The 18,088-nt window shown below is 41.7% G+C and overlaps 1 protein-coding gene across 2 annotated transcripts in view; it reads left to right on the plus strand.

Annotated features, from left to right (window-relative positions):
- The window catches only part of SLC25A36 (solute carrier family 25 member 36), a 45,799-nt gene that overhangs the window by 13,077 nt on the left and 14,634 nt on the right, over window positions 1-18,088 (plus strand). For both annotated transcript variants that reach the window (XM_081006571.1, XM_081006572.1), the window contains exons 2-3: window positions 5,282-5,452; window positions 10,939-11,016. In XM_081006571.1, the coding sequence (XP_080862697.1) occupies window positions 5,282-5,452; window positions 10,939-11,016 (249 nt within the window). The remainder of the gene's footprint in view (window positions 1-5,281; window positions 5,453-10,938; window positions 11,017-18,088) is intronic.

The raw sequence follows: 18,088 nt of genomic DNA on the forward strand, positions 1-18,088 counted from the left end.
GGGAGTTAAGCTTGTTTCCTGAGATACTCTTACTCATAATGAGTTCTGTTACCTGTTTCAAAGGTTTTGTTAGATGCAAGAAAAGGTATAAAGAACTGGGAAAGGGAACTTACTATTTAGTTCATTTGGTATTGCTCAGGTTCTTTAGCTGTTCAGCTAGCACAGTTCATATATTTATCTGTGCTGGTCACTGAGCTAAGTCAAACCCAAATAATATTATTAAGACTTCATGTTGTAGAGATAATGCTCTGCTAATGCAGTTAAAATAGCTTAATGCTATGTGATAACAGAAAATAGGAGCTATTGAACATTTTAAACTGACTGCTTATTAAGAGTCCAACCTATAATAAAAAGTATTTGTGGCTGTATATGTATAGATTTTGTTTGCAGTACTGCTGGTACCTGTTTGTCTTAATGACCTTCCAGGTTGATGCAGACAAATCACTTGTTGCTTCCTTTGCTATATTTCTGGTAACAAGCTTGGTAAATAAACAGTCCAGGTAGGAAAAAAGAATCTTTCAATACAGAGTCCCCCATGTTCTGTTAAGAGTAGACACTTTAGTCCCATTTTAGGCACCTGGCTGTCTGACTAATTCGTACAGAAATAACATTTGTTTTCTTTAAGAGCTCTGTTGAACGCTTTCAGTTTTTGTGTGCAGATCTTATTTTGGGAAACTTCATTTTAGAAAAACATGTACCTGAAGTACAAAATGCTGGGCAGTAAACATATGTATATATGTGTAAAATATGTTTAGTTCTTTGTACCAAATGATTCTAGTTCCTTGTAGCTCAGACAGAAAGCAGTGCATTCTGTGTTGTTGAAACTAGCAGCTTCAGTTCTTCTGATATGGTCCATTCATGAGGCTGTACCACCAGAGAGCGGCATCAGAAGCTGTCGTTAAACCAGATTAACCTATTTGACTACCTAGTCCAATATTTCCCACTTTGGCTACAGTGTTTTACATTGTTCTAGATTCTCACTTCTTTAAGTATGGAACACCCACATTAGGATGTCACACTAAACTAGTGTAACATCAGCAAGCATAGTTAAATCTCTGGTTTGTGTCCCCCCTTCACTTCATCTTCCCTAGTTTGACTGTCAAGAGGAGTGAAAGCTTCCAGATTCCTCCTTCCAATCACACTGGGGAGGAGGAAGCATGAGAGCCCAAGGCTTCCTTACGCTTGTTCATGCCTAAAGTGGCATTCAAGTGTGAAGTTTTATCTAAGTAAGCAGCCTATAATTTTGATCATTTGGAGGAAATTTAATGTAACAAAACAGAATTCTAAATGGAGGGTAAAAATAGGTCCCGGGCAGGGTTCAAAGGCAATTCTGAAATATTATTCTGTATAGATCACACAAGTAGTTGTTCATAAAAGCATCTCATAGTCAGAACTAGTAAAATAATATTAAAAGGCTGCATGACGTGGTATCATTTACTGTAATTGAGAGAATGTCTCTTCACCAGAGGGTAAATCACATGAATGAAGTTGAAAATGCACATTGTAATTCATTTCTATTTATAAACTTGGAAGCTTACTTGATGCTACTTTGGTGTTGGTGCAAAGACAAGATAGTTGAAAGGGTTGGTAAAGTGATACATCTAGGTCACTGGCATGAAACGTAATCTAGATGAGAGTTTATTGTTGTCTTTATGCCTCAAATAACTATGCTTGACTGTTCGCCTGTAGACCTAATGACAGACCTAATGACAAAAGCCTAGTGCTCCTGTACTGCTCACAAGCAAGTGTTATCTCTTTAAAAATGCAGAAATTTAATCTACTTGGTTTTCATGAGGAGGCAGATTCCAATTTGAAGGACACTTGAGCAGCAAAGAGCATTTGACTGATAGCATTCTGCAACCATTAGGGGACCATAGTTTTTGCCTAGGCTCAATATCCAAGCCAAAAATTGTGGTCACCAGGTTGTTTCCCCGCCTTCTCTACCAGCTTAATTTAGATTGCCTTTACCAAGGGAACTAGTCCCCTTTTCTTTCAGGAAAAGGGGCAGGGAGCAGAGAAAGTATGGCAGCTTTGACCATTGCTTGGCAGAGGTGCCTGTAGTGATCTCACCAAGCTGCAGTCAAAGAGCAGGATCCTTTCAAGAAGTGGCAGAAAGATATATCTAAATTTGTCTGGCAGGGCAAAAAGCCCAGAATAAAATTTAAGATTCTAACTGATGCAAAAGATAGAGGGGGGTTTGCCCTGCCGGACTTAAGACTCTACTATGAATCGGCGGCTTTCTGCTGGTTGAAACATTGGCTACTTCTTGAGAATACAGACATTTTGGATCTAGAAGGGTTTGACAATAGATTTGGCTGGCATGCATATATATGGTATGATAAGGTAAAACTGCATAAAGGTTTCAAAAACCATATTGTTAGGAAAGCATTATATAATGTTTGGATGCGGTATAAAGATTTATTGGAAAGTAAAACTCCCAGGTGGTTGTCACCAATGGAAGCTAAAGAGGTGAAAAAACTTAATATGGAGTCTAAATGGCCAAAATATTGTGAAATTTTAGAACAAGATGGGGAAAAATTAAATTACAGAGTTATGAGAAATTAAAGTCCAAAGTGCGAGATTGGTTGCACTACCTTCAGATAAACGAGACATTTAAACAGGACAGGAAAATAGGTTTCCAGATGGAGAGGTCAAAATTAGAAACAGAACTGTTAGAACCCAATACTAAGAATCTGTCGAGAATGTATAATCTGCTGTTGAAATGGAACACACAGGATGAAACGGTGAAATCAGCTATGATAAAATGGGCACAAGATATTGGTCATAACATTATGTTTGCTGACTGGGAACAGCTGTGGACCACCGGTACTAAATTTACGGCATGTAATGCCTTAAGAGAAAACATTATGAAAATGATGTATAGGTGGTACATGACCCCAGTCAAGCTTGCAAAAATTTATCATCTGCCCAATAACAAATGTTGGAAATGTAATGAGACTGAAGGTACTTTTTATCACCTTTGGTGGACCTGCCCGAGGATAAAAGCTTTTTGGGAAATGATCTATAATGAAATTAAGAAGGTTCTTAAATGGACCTTCCCTAAAAAACCTGAGGCTTTTCTCCTGGGCATCGTCGGCCAATTGGTGAGAAGGAAGGACAGGACGTTTTTTATGTATGCGACCACAGCAGCAAGGATTCTTCTAGCAAAGTATTGGAAGACACAACAACTACCCACACTGGAAGAATGGCAGACGAAGGTGATCGACTACATGGGACTGGCGGAGTTGACTGGCAGAATCCGTGACCAGGGGAAAGAGACAGTGGAAGAAGATTGGAAGAAATTCAAAGTTTATCTTAGAACTTGTTGTAAAATTCAGGAATGTTAAAATGTCAAGGGGTTGGGAAACAGAGAATTGCAGCTGTAATTAACAATATTAGAAGAACTTAAAAGAAATTGAATTGAATAATTAGTTGACTGAGGAGTTGCTGAAGAAATACAAAACAAGGATGCAGAAAAGGGGAGGTATGGGGAAGTCCGGAAAGTAAGGTTTATGAAAAAATGGTTATGAAATTATACATGTTTATATGTTTGTATGTCGGTGTATTGTGTATTGTTTGTTTTTTTTTATTTTGTGTTTGGAAAATTAATAAAAATTTATTTAAAAAAAAAGAGCAGGATCCTTGGCCACACATTTGCCAAATAACTTCTAGCCTTCCTCTGAAACTTGAGCTGGGGGAAGCAGCAGGCACAGCTCTTGGGATGATTCCCATCCATCTTCACAGCTTCATGCTTGGGAGGGACAGTGGTTGCTTGCCAGCAAGCTATAGAGCATTCACCATGATGGAAGGTGGCAAGTGAAAAACAGAGGTGCCTATAGTTTCAATTTGGTTGGCCCTTTCAGCACCAAAGGCCTCAAGGATTAGAGCTTTCTGAATTTTAAGAATAGCATTGAACATGCCTCAAATTAAGGGTGCACATTTTATTTTTGTAGCACAATATTTGAATATGTCCACTGTGCTTTGTTGGCTTTCTATTTTTGCTTATTTTCTGGCAGTTTTTCATGTGCTGCTTTGGTGTATTTGAACATATGCCAAATTACAGTAGTGTTACTAGAATAACTAGTCCAAGAAACTAAACATTTACACAGCAGGCAATTTTCTGCATTCATGTGTGTAGCCTCCACCCCTCCTTCTCTGAGACGCTCTGGCACTCTCCACTCAGCCCTGTACCACTTTTTCATTCTTAATAAGATGTACAGCTATGAGCTGGGGGTTTTTTTGATGGGTATTTCACTCATTCTTCTTTATTTCTGCTGCCACCACAGATAATATTTATCTAAAGACTTCACTTTTGAGAGAGTCAAGTAAGAGACATGCAGTGTAATGACAATTGATTTGTTAAAGAGAAATAATAAACAAAGGTTATATGATTAATTGAGGCATATGATTTTGTTATCTTATTACAGATGTAATAACATCTTATTGTTAATTGTTATCTTATTACAGTGACATCAGTTGCTATTATATTGCTTTCCCTATAGTTCTTAACTAACAAACCCTGCTTCCCATCCTCCACCAACTTTCACACCCTTTCTCAGCTCCACTCTCCACTCCACTGACTCTCAAGTGTCATACCCCCAACATTGAAAACCCCTTTCAAACGCTCATCCAATCATCACTCATCACCAGCATTCAAAAGTCTTTCTCTACCCCTCCCTAACACTATCGTAATTCTGCTAATATAGCACAGTATAGCATGCAAAATCATATAGGAAAACACTGGAACATTGTATGATGCAATTTTAAACAACTGAACTAGAAAGTCTAATTGTATATCTTGGGTAACTTAAAAGAAGGTTGAGAGAATGCAATCGGCTTCAACTTGAGTTAGATCTGATAATGAATATTAGAAGCCTTAGCTATTCAGCCATATTTACAAGATTAAGCGAATGATAGAAATTAAGTACTGAATGCTTATGAAAGGAGCTGTCAACAAAGAACTTTTTTAGAAAGAATGAGTTGCAATCTTTAGTTGTTTCAGTACAGAAGCAATACTGAAATCCATATTATCAAACAATTTGCTGAGGATTTCTTACAGGAAGTGCATGTCTCTGTTAAATGTCGTACATGCATGCACTGCCAACAAAGCATAACACAAGGGCAATACTACACCAAAGCTTTGCTACTTTTGGAAGGAAGTATTCCTCTGTCAAGAGTCTTGCCACAGTTCCTGGCTATCTTATACCATCTTGTAAAATTGCTTGATTGTAGACATTCCGCATTCCTTGATGACTTACTATTTTTTTCTTCTTCTTTGCAGATGTGGGGGCACCGTAGGTGCGATTCTGACATGTCCACTAGAAGTTGTAAAAACACGGCTGCAGTCTTCCTCTGTTACACTCTACATCTCTGAAGTTCAGCTGAATACTGTGAATGGTGCCAGTGTTAATCGTGTAACTAGAGTTTCCCCAGGGCCTCTCCATTGCTTAAAGTGAGTACCAACCCTCCTTGAGTTTTCCTGTTTTTAAGTCTGCTGAAAGGTGCCCTTTTGCTATACAGTGGTACCTCTGGTTACGTACTTAATTCGTTCCGGAGGTCTGTTCTTAACCTGAAACTGTTCTTAACCTGAAGCACCACTTTAACTAATGGGGCCTCCTGCTGCTGCCGCACCCCCGGAGCACGATTTCTGTTCTCCTCCTGAAGCAAAGTTCTTAACCTGAGGTACTATTTCTGGGTTAGCGGAGTCTGTAACCTGAAGCGTATGTAACCCGAGCTATCACTGTATACCCTTATGCCCCTTGAAAAGAGAAAATTATATAAGGAAAAATTCAAATAAGACATGCTGAAGATGCACTTCATCTGCTGTAGGTAGTCTTCCTTGGCTTCTCCTTACTCCTCTGACTTGCAGTGTGAGGTTCTGCAGGATTTTGATATTACTGTAAAAATGTGACTGTCTTGGTTATATGGTAAACCAGAGTACTGTACACAGTATCCTATGTTCATTTATTTATTTGCTTTATATCCCACCCTTCTTCCCAGAGAAAGGAGCCCAGAGCAGCAGACACAGCAGTCACAAAATATATTTTTTAAATACTAAAAACAATTTTAAAACATTCTAAAAAACAGTTTAAAACATTCTCAACCAGTTATCTCAGGGTTGCCAAGAACAATGTCTTTCAGCCATAACATGCCTAGGTAAACAGGAATGTTTTTAAATTTCTCTTGAAAGCCAATAATGAGGGAGACAGACACATCTTACTAGGGTGGGCGTGCCACAGATTCCTGTCATGGGTCATCACAAAACAAGCAATAAATGACTTTTCTTCTGTTATCTTTATGGCACCTTCTTTTGAAGTTGGTTGCTTCTGAGCTTGAGTTTTCAGGTTTTAGAAAGTAAGCTCCAGGTCACGGTTTGTGCACAACCTCCCATACTTAAGACAAGGTGCAATCCTATTTGCAGACAAGAATGTGCCCTGCCAGCTGAAACCCACCATTTTGATCCATCTTTAATGGGTACCAAAAACAAAAGTGTCTGATTACTGTGCTCTGATATACTTGTCATGGATAAACGGGGTCTTGCCTTCTCCATTTCTTCTTGCACTGATATCTGATTGTTGACAATAATTCATACTGGATACCCTGGAATCTCTGGATGTTAGCGTTAACTGTTAATCTATATTTCATTCACACTTTTGAAGGTTAAATATTTGCAGAAATGGTTGTCTTCTGACTAGCAAATTTAGATTTCTTGAAGGAAGCTAAGTCCTTGAAATGGAAAATAATAATAATGGCCTGCTGCACAATCCTTTGCATTTTGGCTTCCTGTCTTGAGATACAATTGGTCTCTAGAAAGAATTCTGTAACAATATTTCGGAATTATAATTCTATCTCTTCAGTGTGACAGCTGTCTGGCCATCAACCCAGTTTAGAGCATAGCATGACTGCCTCATTCCTACATACATTCTTGGGTGTTAAGACTACTATCACCCTCAGAGGATGAGGGAAGGAGTAATCCAGGAGAGGGCATTTTCTGTGACAGCCCCTAAATTGTGGAATTCCTTCCCCACAGGTGAGCATCTGGCACCTTTAATGTACACTCAGGTCCCACTTATCAAACACATGCGTTCCAAGGAGATTGTTGATTAGGCGAGCATTTGTATAACAAGCTATTCCATTGCAAAGCTAGCGTCATAGTGGTGGGGACTGTGCTGTGTCCCTCCCTCCTTGGTTGGGTAATTGGTTTATTCCACCCTTTCCTCGCTTGATGCCCTCTATATGTTTGGGGCTGTAACTTATCAGGCAGGTGTTGTCTAAAATGTCTGGAGGGCATCAGGGGAAAAGTCTGTAATATAGGCTGAAAACTGTTTCTCATGGTAGTTTAAAGGAATCTGAAGTGGTCTGGCTATCAGACAGATGAAAGATTGCTGCTGATAAGGTGCGACAACGAACAACCACTGCATGAAGAACCCAAGTGTTGCTATTTTTGAAATAATATGTTTATTAATTTTTGAGAATACAGCGTTGTGTTCTTGAGTTTTCTTTGCAGCTTGCAGTTGTAGGATTTATAACATGGAATGATTGGGGCATCTTTCAATATGAACTGTGAACAGTTTATGTTTCTGTAGTTCTTACGTAAGTAGGATTACAAATTTAGATCTGAGTCCAAAGGACAAAACGGTTCTGATAGAAAAGCGCAGAGAAATCATTTGGCAGAAAACCCATAAAGAAGAAGTAGATTAAAATGTATTTTCATCAGTATTTCTCAGACAGTAAGCGACTTTTACAAAGTAGTTGCTTTTACAGATTTGTTTTTAGCTAATAGTTGTGTTGAACTAGGAAGTCCTACTTTGGGCATTCTGTCTTTTCAGCCCCAGCCACCTTATCCCATCTACAACACGGATAGGTAATAATGACCTGTCTTACAGTGTCATTGTAAGAAGAGGGATCCATTGTAAGAAAAGAGGGATCCATCCTCCTGTGCTGAGAATGGGCTGATGGGTTGTCTTCAATCATGCTGCCTTTTCTAAAGTTTTCTAAAAGCATAAGCAACTGTGGGGTACTGAGCCTTTCATACTTCACTCACTTTAATAATTATTTGTGCTTATGGGACTGAGAAATGTTAAGGAGTGGCAACTAAAGTGCCTGGAAGGCTGCTGTATTCCTCATGGGTCCCCCCCCCCCCTAGTTGTAGAATCAGGATCTGCACCCTGTGGGATACTTAATGGTGGCATGCCTGCCAATTTCAAACTGAATTAAAGTTTGCCTTTTAAGATTAAGAAATGGCTTTAAACGTAACAATGACATTAACTACAATTCCTGCAGTATGTTTCATGTATTGCTTGCTGTACTGTTTGTTGTTGCTGTTGTGCAGTGACATACTCCATAGTTAAGATTGCAAAATCATACCTTACATAATGAATCTTAGATGCATTGGCATTCAGGAATCCAGCTGTGCAACATACCTCAGACCTCTCAGTGGTGATTACAAATGGCACAGTGTAATTTACAAGCAAATCCTTTTTAAAACTACATGCTTCAAACGTGACTTCTGATCTTGCACTTGGATAGAAGAATGAGGCAGAACGAGATTTTTATTCTAGTGCAGCCTGCATAAATAAACTGAATCTTTAAACCACTGTGTTGAAATGAATGTAGGTACTTGGATCAGTTCAAACAGTTCCAAGTGAATGTCTCTTGCAACATTGTTTGTAGATTGCTTAGTTTTTTATGCCATTAACCTGTATTTTTGTTTGAACAAGAAGTGCTTTAAAGAAAATTTGACCTTATTGGACACTTTATCTGTATTGATAAGCATAATATGGTGCATATTGCAACATGCTGATTAGATAACAAATTTGGCTTTGAACCTAAAGTTACCTGAATTCATCCTGAATTCCTAGTGCCCTTGGAGCACTATATTTTAAGGGTTATAATTTAAATACACAAATGTTAAGTGCCGTGTCTTGTTCCCTGATACCTGTATCGTCTAACTCTTCTCATCCAGCTTTAAACAAATTCTGTGCTGACTTCTTAGGAAATGTGATTTCTCTTTAAAGGCATTTTTTGATGTGGCCAGTTTTTAGTTTTTATTTAACAAAATTTATATACAGGCGACTTCCCGTTTACGCGGGGGTTACGTTCTGAACCCCTGCACGTATCAGTGAAATTGCGTGAAATTAAGAGCTGCCTGTCAGCTCAACAAAGCTCTGCTGTTGCACACAGAAGAAGATTTCCCACACATCATTTGAGCTGGTCAGGGAAGCCTCTGCTGTCCCTCTGACTCACCAGGAGACTCTCCCTGGAGCCTAAAGAGGATGTCCACTTCAGACTCTGGGGAGGGTCTACTTGCCAGCTGGTGGAGCAGTGGGGCTTTGCTGAGGCTCATCAGGTCTCTCCCCACAAATAGAAGAAGACACCTTCACCCCAGTATGGCTCCCCTTTATCACATGCACAGCCCAACAAGACAACGACAAAAATCCACCAACAGCATACAAATCAATATGGCTAACCTGATCCAAAACACCCACCCACCCCACTCGCATGAAAACAAAGACCACCACAGCCAACCACAAATGAACAACCACACCCTAGGCCAACCCCAACCTCTCTCACCACCAAAGGAACACAAGCGAACAACAAAAAACCTGCACAAGCAACGCTGACACCAAACCCTACATATAGTAATTAAAATAGAAACATCGTCACCCGACCCCACCCATCTTTTCCCCCCTCTTCACCTCTTTCCCCCTTTCCCCCTTTTCTTCCTAATGCCTCAACAAATGAAACTGATTTGTAAAAATGTTACATGGGGGGGATACGAGAGAGACATTGCAAACACTTTTGTAAATCAAGAAACTCTTTAATAAAAAAATAATATAAAAAAATCAGGTCTCTCCCCCCACTTCTGTGTCTCTGGGGCTACATGTGAACTAAATGATGGTGGGTGGGTAGGTTTTTTAAAATTAAAAAAAAAATCCTCTTAAGTACCTTGCAGTTATAATAATAGTTAAAAACAGGTATTAAAAATAATCAAAAAATATTCATAAGAAACAGGAGCTTGCCTTGTTCTCTGTAAAAAGGTCATGCCTCAGGGCAACCAAGGGAGACTAATTCCAATGGCCGGGCCTTAGCCAGACTAGAACACGTCTAACTAATATGTGTCATCCAGGAATAGTTGGAGCTGCCCCAGCTCTCAGCAACTGCAAATTTAAATTATTCTTGTATCCCACCTTTCCTCTAGTTAGGAGCACAGGGCAGCCAGCAACACAAAATTAAACAAGTGTGCAAGAATAAAATCACCAGGACCATTCGATCATAAAAGCACATTAAAATCAGCAGTAACATTATGTGCTGTAGTTTTAGCCCTGGTTCCCTGCATGCGAGTAATTGTAGGGTAGACTCGAGAACAGTTGTCAGCATTCTCCGACTGTGGGCCAGGGGCCACCAGTGGGCCTCAAGACCACAGTATCCTGTGGTTGGACAGATGCTAACAGCAGCTGCTCTCTGCATGCACAGTGCATACATAGGAATGGTTGTTGCTTAAGGAGCGAGGGTGCAGCAATGCAGCATGCAATTTAGGAAAAAAGAAGTGAATGGTGTGGCTGGGGGTGAGAGTGGAGGAAAAAACTATGGAAGGTGGTGGTGGGGAGTACTTGCTCACAGTAGTTCAGAACTCTTTGTAGACAAGGTCCCCAGTCAGACAGGGGTGGGATGATGTAATGCGTGGAAGTTGTGCTGGGCTGGGATCCTGTCTACAAAGAGTCCTGCAATGAGCATGGGATTTGCTTAAAAAAAAGGAAAATGTACAAAATTACAAAAGAGCCCCCAACATTTGTTTAGTTTCTATGGTGTAGAAAAGTGCTGTGTATACATATGCCTGTTTGTATATGTTTAGTGCTTCAAAATAAAGTTATTTGATTCAATATAACTTCAGTATTCCTAAATATGTATTTTATTACATGTGTGCTTCTTTTGCAGGATGATTTTACAGAAGGAAGGCCCTCGCTCACTTTTCCGGGGATTGGGTCCTAATTTGGTAGGCGTGGCTCCATCCAGGTAAAATGAACAAATGTTATCATAGCTTATTTAGGATTAGGTGATGGGCAGAGTTTTCCAAAGTAATTATGTTATCACACAAATAAATCTTCTAATACTTTTCCTTCTTTTGAAGCCACTGGGCAACATTTTTGTGGGGTCAGCGAATGATTTGTCTCCAGATTTTGCTGGGGGAGGCGATTCCTGCCATTTCCTTCCCCACCAGCCTCCAGGCAATATGTTTATTGGACCAACAACATTTTCACAAAATAAGCATGCTTTTTGAGTTGAAACTTGCACCATGGTTGTCAAATGTATTTTTTTTTTTTTATGATCAATTTTAACTTTGTGGTGTTGTTCCCCCAAAGCATAAAGGGTATTATATACCATTTTTGCCAAAGAAAGACCGGCAGAGCAATGTTAACATTGGGCTTGGAGGACCAGTGCATCAAATTTGCATTCAAAGCCCTGTGAGTTTGCACTGACCAGAAGCAGAAGTGCAGGGCAGTGCTTCCTTCCATATTGCTATGCCTGTGCTGGTGGCTGAGTGACCTGAGTTCTGGGTCCATTGGAGGATCCATGGGGATTTGAATCCAAAGCCACTAGTGCTTGTCACCTGAATCTCCCCATTTCAGGGCTTTCCACTTACTATCACCAGTGATAGCTTCCCACATGTTAGGCTGCAGCTGTGATCTCTGCCATGGTGAAGCCCATCACCACTCTTCCTCCTCTGCTGGTGGAGGCCAGCAGAGCAGCACCTAGTTGGCATCCTACCCCCCACTTCTCCCCAGCAGTCAGCAATACAGAGCTAGGATTACACTGTGAAACTGATGTGATTTCATTTGGAGGTCGACAACAAGTCCTAGAGGTTTTCTGTTTTTTATGCTGTACAAAATACTCAAGTGAAACAGAAGAATAGACTTAATGCAGATAATTTGTTGCTTTGTTTCTGTAGAAGACAATAAATGTATGGAATGAGCGATGGAAAAAAATCATTAGATTGTAATGTCAAAAGTGGTGGAGGCATATGCCAAGAAACAGCTGCTCTGTGCATGAGTCACAGTGGCTGCATGCCCAGTTTTGGATGCGCACTAAGACGCAGTGATCTGTTTCCTCTGAATTCACTCCAGCCACCTTTTGTACGAAATAAAGATTTGATTCTGGCAGATCCAACTTTCAGCCCACTCTCACTTGGTTGCTGGGAAGCACTTTAGACGTCATGGATGTATTCAGACATGATATTATTATTATAGGTAGTTTTTTTGCTTTGTGTGCAACCTTTTTCTTTTGCAGTACTGTATCATTTCCATTTTGGATATTGCTCTTCTTAAAAGTTTCCATAATGCTAAATATTGTTTGCTTTTGTTCTGCTGTAAGCTGTTGCCACGTAGGCAAGTAATTGTAGTTGTTTGGTAAGCAGAGGGAAGAAGGACCATTTGTATATTCTTAAAACAAAGTGTAGATTACAATAGTGGGCTAATACAGCAGTCCCAGGCATCTTGTGTAAAAAAATCACTGTGGCTGATTTAATGGAATTGTGTCTACAAAATAACACTGTAAAAACTTTTTTTTGTCTTGTTCCTCATTCAGAAATCGCAGCTGTATCTAATTCCTTCACAGCCATTCTCTTTGCTTCTTAATATTAAAACCCTGACTTTAGGGTTGGAATTCAGCCAAAGTTAATTTCTGGCTGGTTAGTGCCTCATATAAATCACATTTATTGTGCAAAATAACAGACAATACAAACCACAGGATATATATATAAAATGAAATAGGTTTCTGTCTTGATGATAGATCCTAGTTTTGCAACCTCCACTCCTTACTAAAAGTTTCTGCTGAAATAGCATTTTTCTTCTTACCTAGCCCTTTTCTATTTCATAAATATTTGGGGGTGCTGTTGTGCACAGTATTTTTTAATATTGTGGTCCATAAATTTGTGTCTGTAATATGAGTCCAGCATTAGAGCTGGAAGAGGCTTGAAGGCGAACGCTTCATTTTTCCTCACCCACCAGATGCTTTCCTTTTAAACTTGTCAATAAGAGATTATTCTGTAGAAGCCATCTTGCATTAATTTGCCAGGAAAGTGGGCAAAAATAAGGTGCATCACATAAGATGAGACTAGTATTCTAATAATCTTAAATACAATAGTTTGGTGTATAGCTCCTTAAGCCATAGAAAGGTGCAGGCAGTCTTGTGTATTTTGTGTCTCAGATTAGCCTCAGGAAATAACCTGTTTCTCTCTCTTTCTCATTAAAATGTGGCTGTGGACTTTACCCAATTTTCATGCTAGGCTTGCCCATTTGCTAATGTATTCTCAGGCTTATGAATGAACATAGCACACTTTTTCCAGTCATCAACCATAGACAAATACTTTTTTGTTTCATTTAAACATCCACTAAGTAGCTTTAACAGCTTCTCTCTGTTTGAATAAGCTTGTTTCTTAACATGTATAGCATACACCATTGATTATGGATTCCATTTTGTTCATTACATCACGTAAAACAACCACTTTATCAGGTCCTTGTGAAAGGCCACATGTTTGAGGAGCTAATGATGTTAACTTAATGTTCTGTTTCATGAAGACTTAGAGGCTGTTCATATAGCAACCTCTGCTGATTGTATGTGGGGTTTTTTTTTTAATAACATGCAAAATGTTACTACCATTCAAAGGTCAATGTACATCAGTTAAATTTTAGAGTATTACAGAAGTATTCCTTTGTGTGTGCTTAATTACTATTTGTAGATTAAATATGTTTTACGGGACTTAGGTAATATAGAATAGCACAAATTTGAAACAAAGCTGTTAAAATAATATATATAATAAAAGATTGTAGAAAATTCTCTCCTGCCCCCTTGTGGCAAGATTATCTATGTTGCAAAAAGTTGATTATATGATTTATTTATTTTTGCAACAAATATGTATTTACTAGGGTAGTTTGTTATCTGCTTTAAACATTTAAAACTAAATATATATACTTGCCTATCAGGCACTTTAAAATATCTCAACATGAAAATGAAGTGAAGCGCTAGTTTTTGTGCTGGATCTAAATAGCTTCTTCAGAAAATGGCTTGCAGCGGTTCTCAACCTGTGGGTCCCCAGATGTTGTTGGACTACAACTCCCATCATCCCTGAGCTCTGGCCTTGCTAGCTAGGGGTGATGGTAGTTGTAGTTCAACAACATCTGGGGACCCACAGGTTGAGAAAGGAAGGGCTTGGGAGTGCTCTGTGTCAATTTTAAGTCCCTTTGTAAAAAAGTGGACCACTTTTTAAAAAACGCTGGATTTTTAAAAAATCCTAGCTCAAGTGTTAAAGAACTTTTTACTACTTAGTTCTAATTAGTTAATTAATTAAATTTGTATACGGGCCTTCATCTGAAGATCACAGGGTGGTTCACAAAATAAAAATACAAAATTGTATTCACCAGCTGTGTTAGCAAGTATACTGTGTGCTCCTACTACATGTAGCTGTTGCCTGGTCAACTTTCTTTGTCTTCAGTGACTGTGGAGAGAGAAATTGTGATAGTAGGTGATTCATAACGCTTTTGAACATCCAAAACATTTCATTGCTTGTGTTAACTTGCAGCTGTAAGCAAGCCCCCCTTCTGGGTGTCTATTGTTTTGTTTAGAAGAATATTTTTTCCCTATCTTGCAGCTATGTGTCTGCATTTCTAAATGCAGGGTTTCTCCGTCCTCCACCAGTCGCGGACTGTGGGCCGGGGGGGAGGGGTGGCATTATTAATCTGGGAAGATTGTCCTTTCAGGGCTCTACCATCACCATCGATCCCCGGCATTGAATGTGTTGGCCTAGTGTGGGGCTCCGAGGAGAGCTTGGCTGTCTGGCTGGTGTGCTGGCCACCTAGCGCACCAGCAGCCACCCTGTCAGGCCTATTGGAGGCGGTGGCCGGCTGGGCCTTGGAGTTCCCTAACCTATTGGTATTGGGGGACTTCAACATCCTTGATGATGCCACTCCCTCCTCACAGGCTCTGGACCTGGTGTCTTCCATGGCGACACTACGGCTCTCCCAGTTTGTTTTGGGCCCCACACATCAAGCAGGCCACACGCTGGATTTGATCTTTGGCGTAGGTATGAAGGTGCCATGGTCTGATCACTACGCTCTGAAAGCCAGGATTGACTTTCCACCCCCACCCTGCTTAGGTGGCGAGCCGATTTGGGCTCGCCCGCAGAGGCTGATGGACCCTGATAGATTCCGCCAAGCCTTGCGGGACCTTGCTCCCCCTGGCGACTCATTGACTGAGCTTGTTGAGGGCTGGAATACCCAGCTCCTGGCAGCCATCGATGAGATTGCACCTAAGCGCCCTCTGCGACCCCGCAGAAACCGGACTCCCTGGTTTACTGAGGAGCTCCGGAAAATGAAACGGGACCTCAGACGGCTAGAGCGAGTATGGCGGGGTGCCCGTGAAGGAGCCTCAAGAACATCTTATAGGGCTTTTATGAAAACCTACGAGATGGCGGTGAAGGCTGCTAAGCAGTCTTACTTCTCGGCCTCCATTGCATCCGCTAGCTCTCGCCCAGCGCAATTATTTAGTATAATTAGGTCTTTAACGTCCCTTGAGGGACAGCCAAATTTAAATAACAATTTGACACACAGCTGTGAGGCATTTGCGAGCTTTTTTGCGGAGAAGGTCTTGTTGCTCCGCCATGACCTCCCTGCCAATTTGGATACAATAAAGGAACTGGAGGCCCCTCGACTGTCCTCGGGTCCAGTATTGGACCACTTCGACCGGATATCCCCAGCCAATGTGGACAGACTCCTCTGAGCTGGAAAGCCCACCACCTGTCCTCTCGACCGGTACCCATCTTGGCTGATTAGAGCGTGTCCAGACGAGGTGCGAACCCTCCTGGGGGATATCAATTTGTCCCTTGGCACGGGGACATTCCCAGGGGAACTGAAGGAGGCAGTGGTGCGCCCGCTCTTAAATAAAACATCATTAGATCCTTTAGATCTATCCAATTACCGCCCGGTTTTGAATCTTTCGTTCCTGGGTAAGGTGATTGAGAGAGCGGTTGCTGAACAGCTTGGTGGGTTTCTGAATGAAACATCGGCTCTGGATCCATTCCAGTCTGGCTTCCGCGCTGGTCATGGGACCGAGACGGCTCTGGTTGCCCTAACAGATGATCTTCGTAGACAGCTGGATCGAGGTGGGTCGGGGCTGCTGATTCTTCTAGATCTGTCAGCAGCTTTCGACATGGTCGATCACGAACCTCTGGACCACCGCCTTGCCGACGTGGGGGGCTGTGCTCGTTTCTCTCTGGTCGGGGACAGAGGGTGGCGCTTGGGGGGGAATTGTCATCGTGCCACTCCTTGGTGTGTGGAGTACCTCAGGGTTCGATACTCTCCCCGATGCTTTTCAACATCTTTATGCGCCCCCTCGCCCAGCTTGTTCGGAGTTTTTGGCTGGGTTGCCATCAGTATGCCGATGACACCCAACTCTATCTGTTGATGGATGGCCATCCTGACTCGGCCCCAGACACACTGACCAGATGTTTGGAAGCTGTGGCTGGATGGTTACATGGGAGCTGGTTGAAGCTAAATCCTTCGAAGACAGAGGTCCTGTGGCTGGAACGGGACGATATGGGATTGGGGGGGGCAACTCGCATCTCTTGCGGGGGTGCAATTAGTCCCAGCACCGTCTGTTAAGAGTTTGGGTGTAATCTTCTACACCTCCTTTTCCATGGAGGCGCAGATTGCAGCTATAACAAAGGCGGCATTTTTCCATCTCCGCCAAGCTAAGCAGTTGGCTCCTTACCTCTCTTGCCCTGACCTAGCCACTGTGATCCACGCGACGGTCACCTCCAGACTGGATTATTGTAACTCGCTCTACGTGGGGCTGCCCTTGAGACTGACCCAGAAACTCCAGCGGGTGCAGAATGCTGCAGCGAGACTCCTTACGGGGTCTTCGCTGCGAGATCACATTCACCTGGTGCTATACCAGCTGCACTGGCTCCCGGTGGAGTACAGGATCAGGTTTAAGGAGCTGGTTTTAACCTTTAAAGCCCTATACGGCCTAGGACCCTCGTACCTACGGGACCGCCTCTCCTGGTATGCCTCACAGAGAAAATTACGGTCTTCAAATAAAAACATCTTGAAGGTCCCAGGCCACAGAGAAGTTAGGCTGGCCTCAACTAGAGCCAGGGCTTTTTTGGCTGTGGCTCCGATCTGGTGGAACACTCTGTCACAAGAGACCAGGGCCCTGCGGGACTTGACATCTTTCCGCAGCGCCTGCAAGACAGAGCTGTTCCACCAGGCCTTTGGCCAGGGCACAGCCTGACTCCCTCCCTCGGCAATCTTCGTGGAGCTCTGGCCCAATGGTTGCCAGTGGCTTGAATTAATTAATTTTATAATGAATGATTTTAGAGTGCTGTTTATGCTGTACTTTTGTACTGTTTTATTGTTGTTAGCCGCCCTGAGCCCGGCTTTGGCTGGGGAGGGCGGGAAATAAATAAAATTTATTATTATTATTATTATTATATTATTAAATCTCTTTTCTTTTTTGTAAATATAAAACTGTATTGAAATGATTTCATAATACAGTGGTACCTTGGTTGTCAAACTTAATCCATTCCAGGAGTCCGTTCGACTTCTGGAACCGTTCACAAACCAAGGCACGGCTTCCGATTGGCTGCAGGAGCTTCCTGCAATCAAGCGGAAGCTGCGTCAGATATTCGGCTTCCAAAGAACGTTGAAAAACGGAAGACTTACTTTGGGTTTTCTGCGTTTGGGAGCCAAAACGTACGAGTACCAACGCGTTCGAGAACCAAGGTACGAATGTATGGCAGCATCTCAATACAGTGGTACCTCTGGTTACAAACGCTTCAGGTTATGAGCCCCGCTAACCCAGAAGTAGCTGCTCCTGGTTGCAAACTTTTGCCCCAGGATGCGAACGGAAATCACACGCAGCAGGAGGCCCCATTAGCGAAAGCGCGCCTCAAGATGAGAGCGGTTTCAGCTTAAGAATGGACCTCCGGAACGAATTAAGTTCGTAACCAGAGGCACCACTGTATTGCTCTTGCTTGGTGCTCTTGAAGAATCCAACAGAGGGTGATACATACCAACTTGTCTCAGTTCAGACC

Source organism: Podarcis pityusensis, assembly GCF_964106645.2.
Source record: "Podarcis pityusensis genome assembly, chromosome: 5".
NCBI classification, from domain to species: Eukaryota; Metazoa; Chordata; class Lepidosauria; order Squamata; family Lacertidae; genus Podarcis; species Podarcis pityusensis.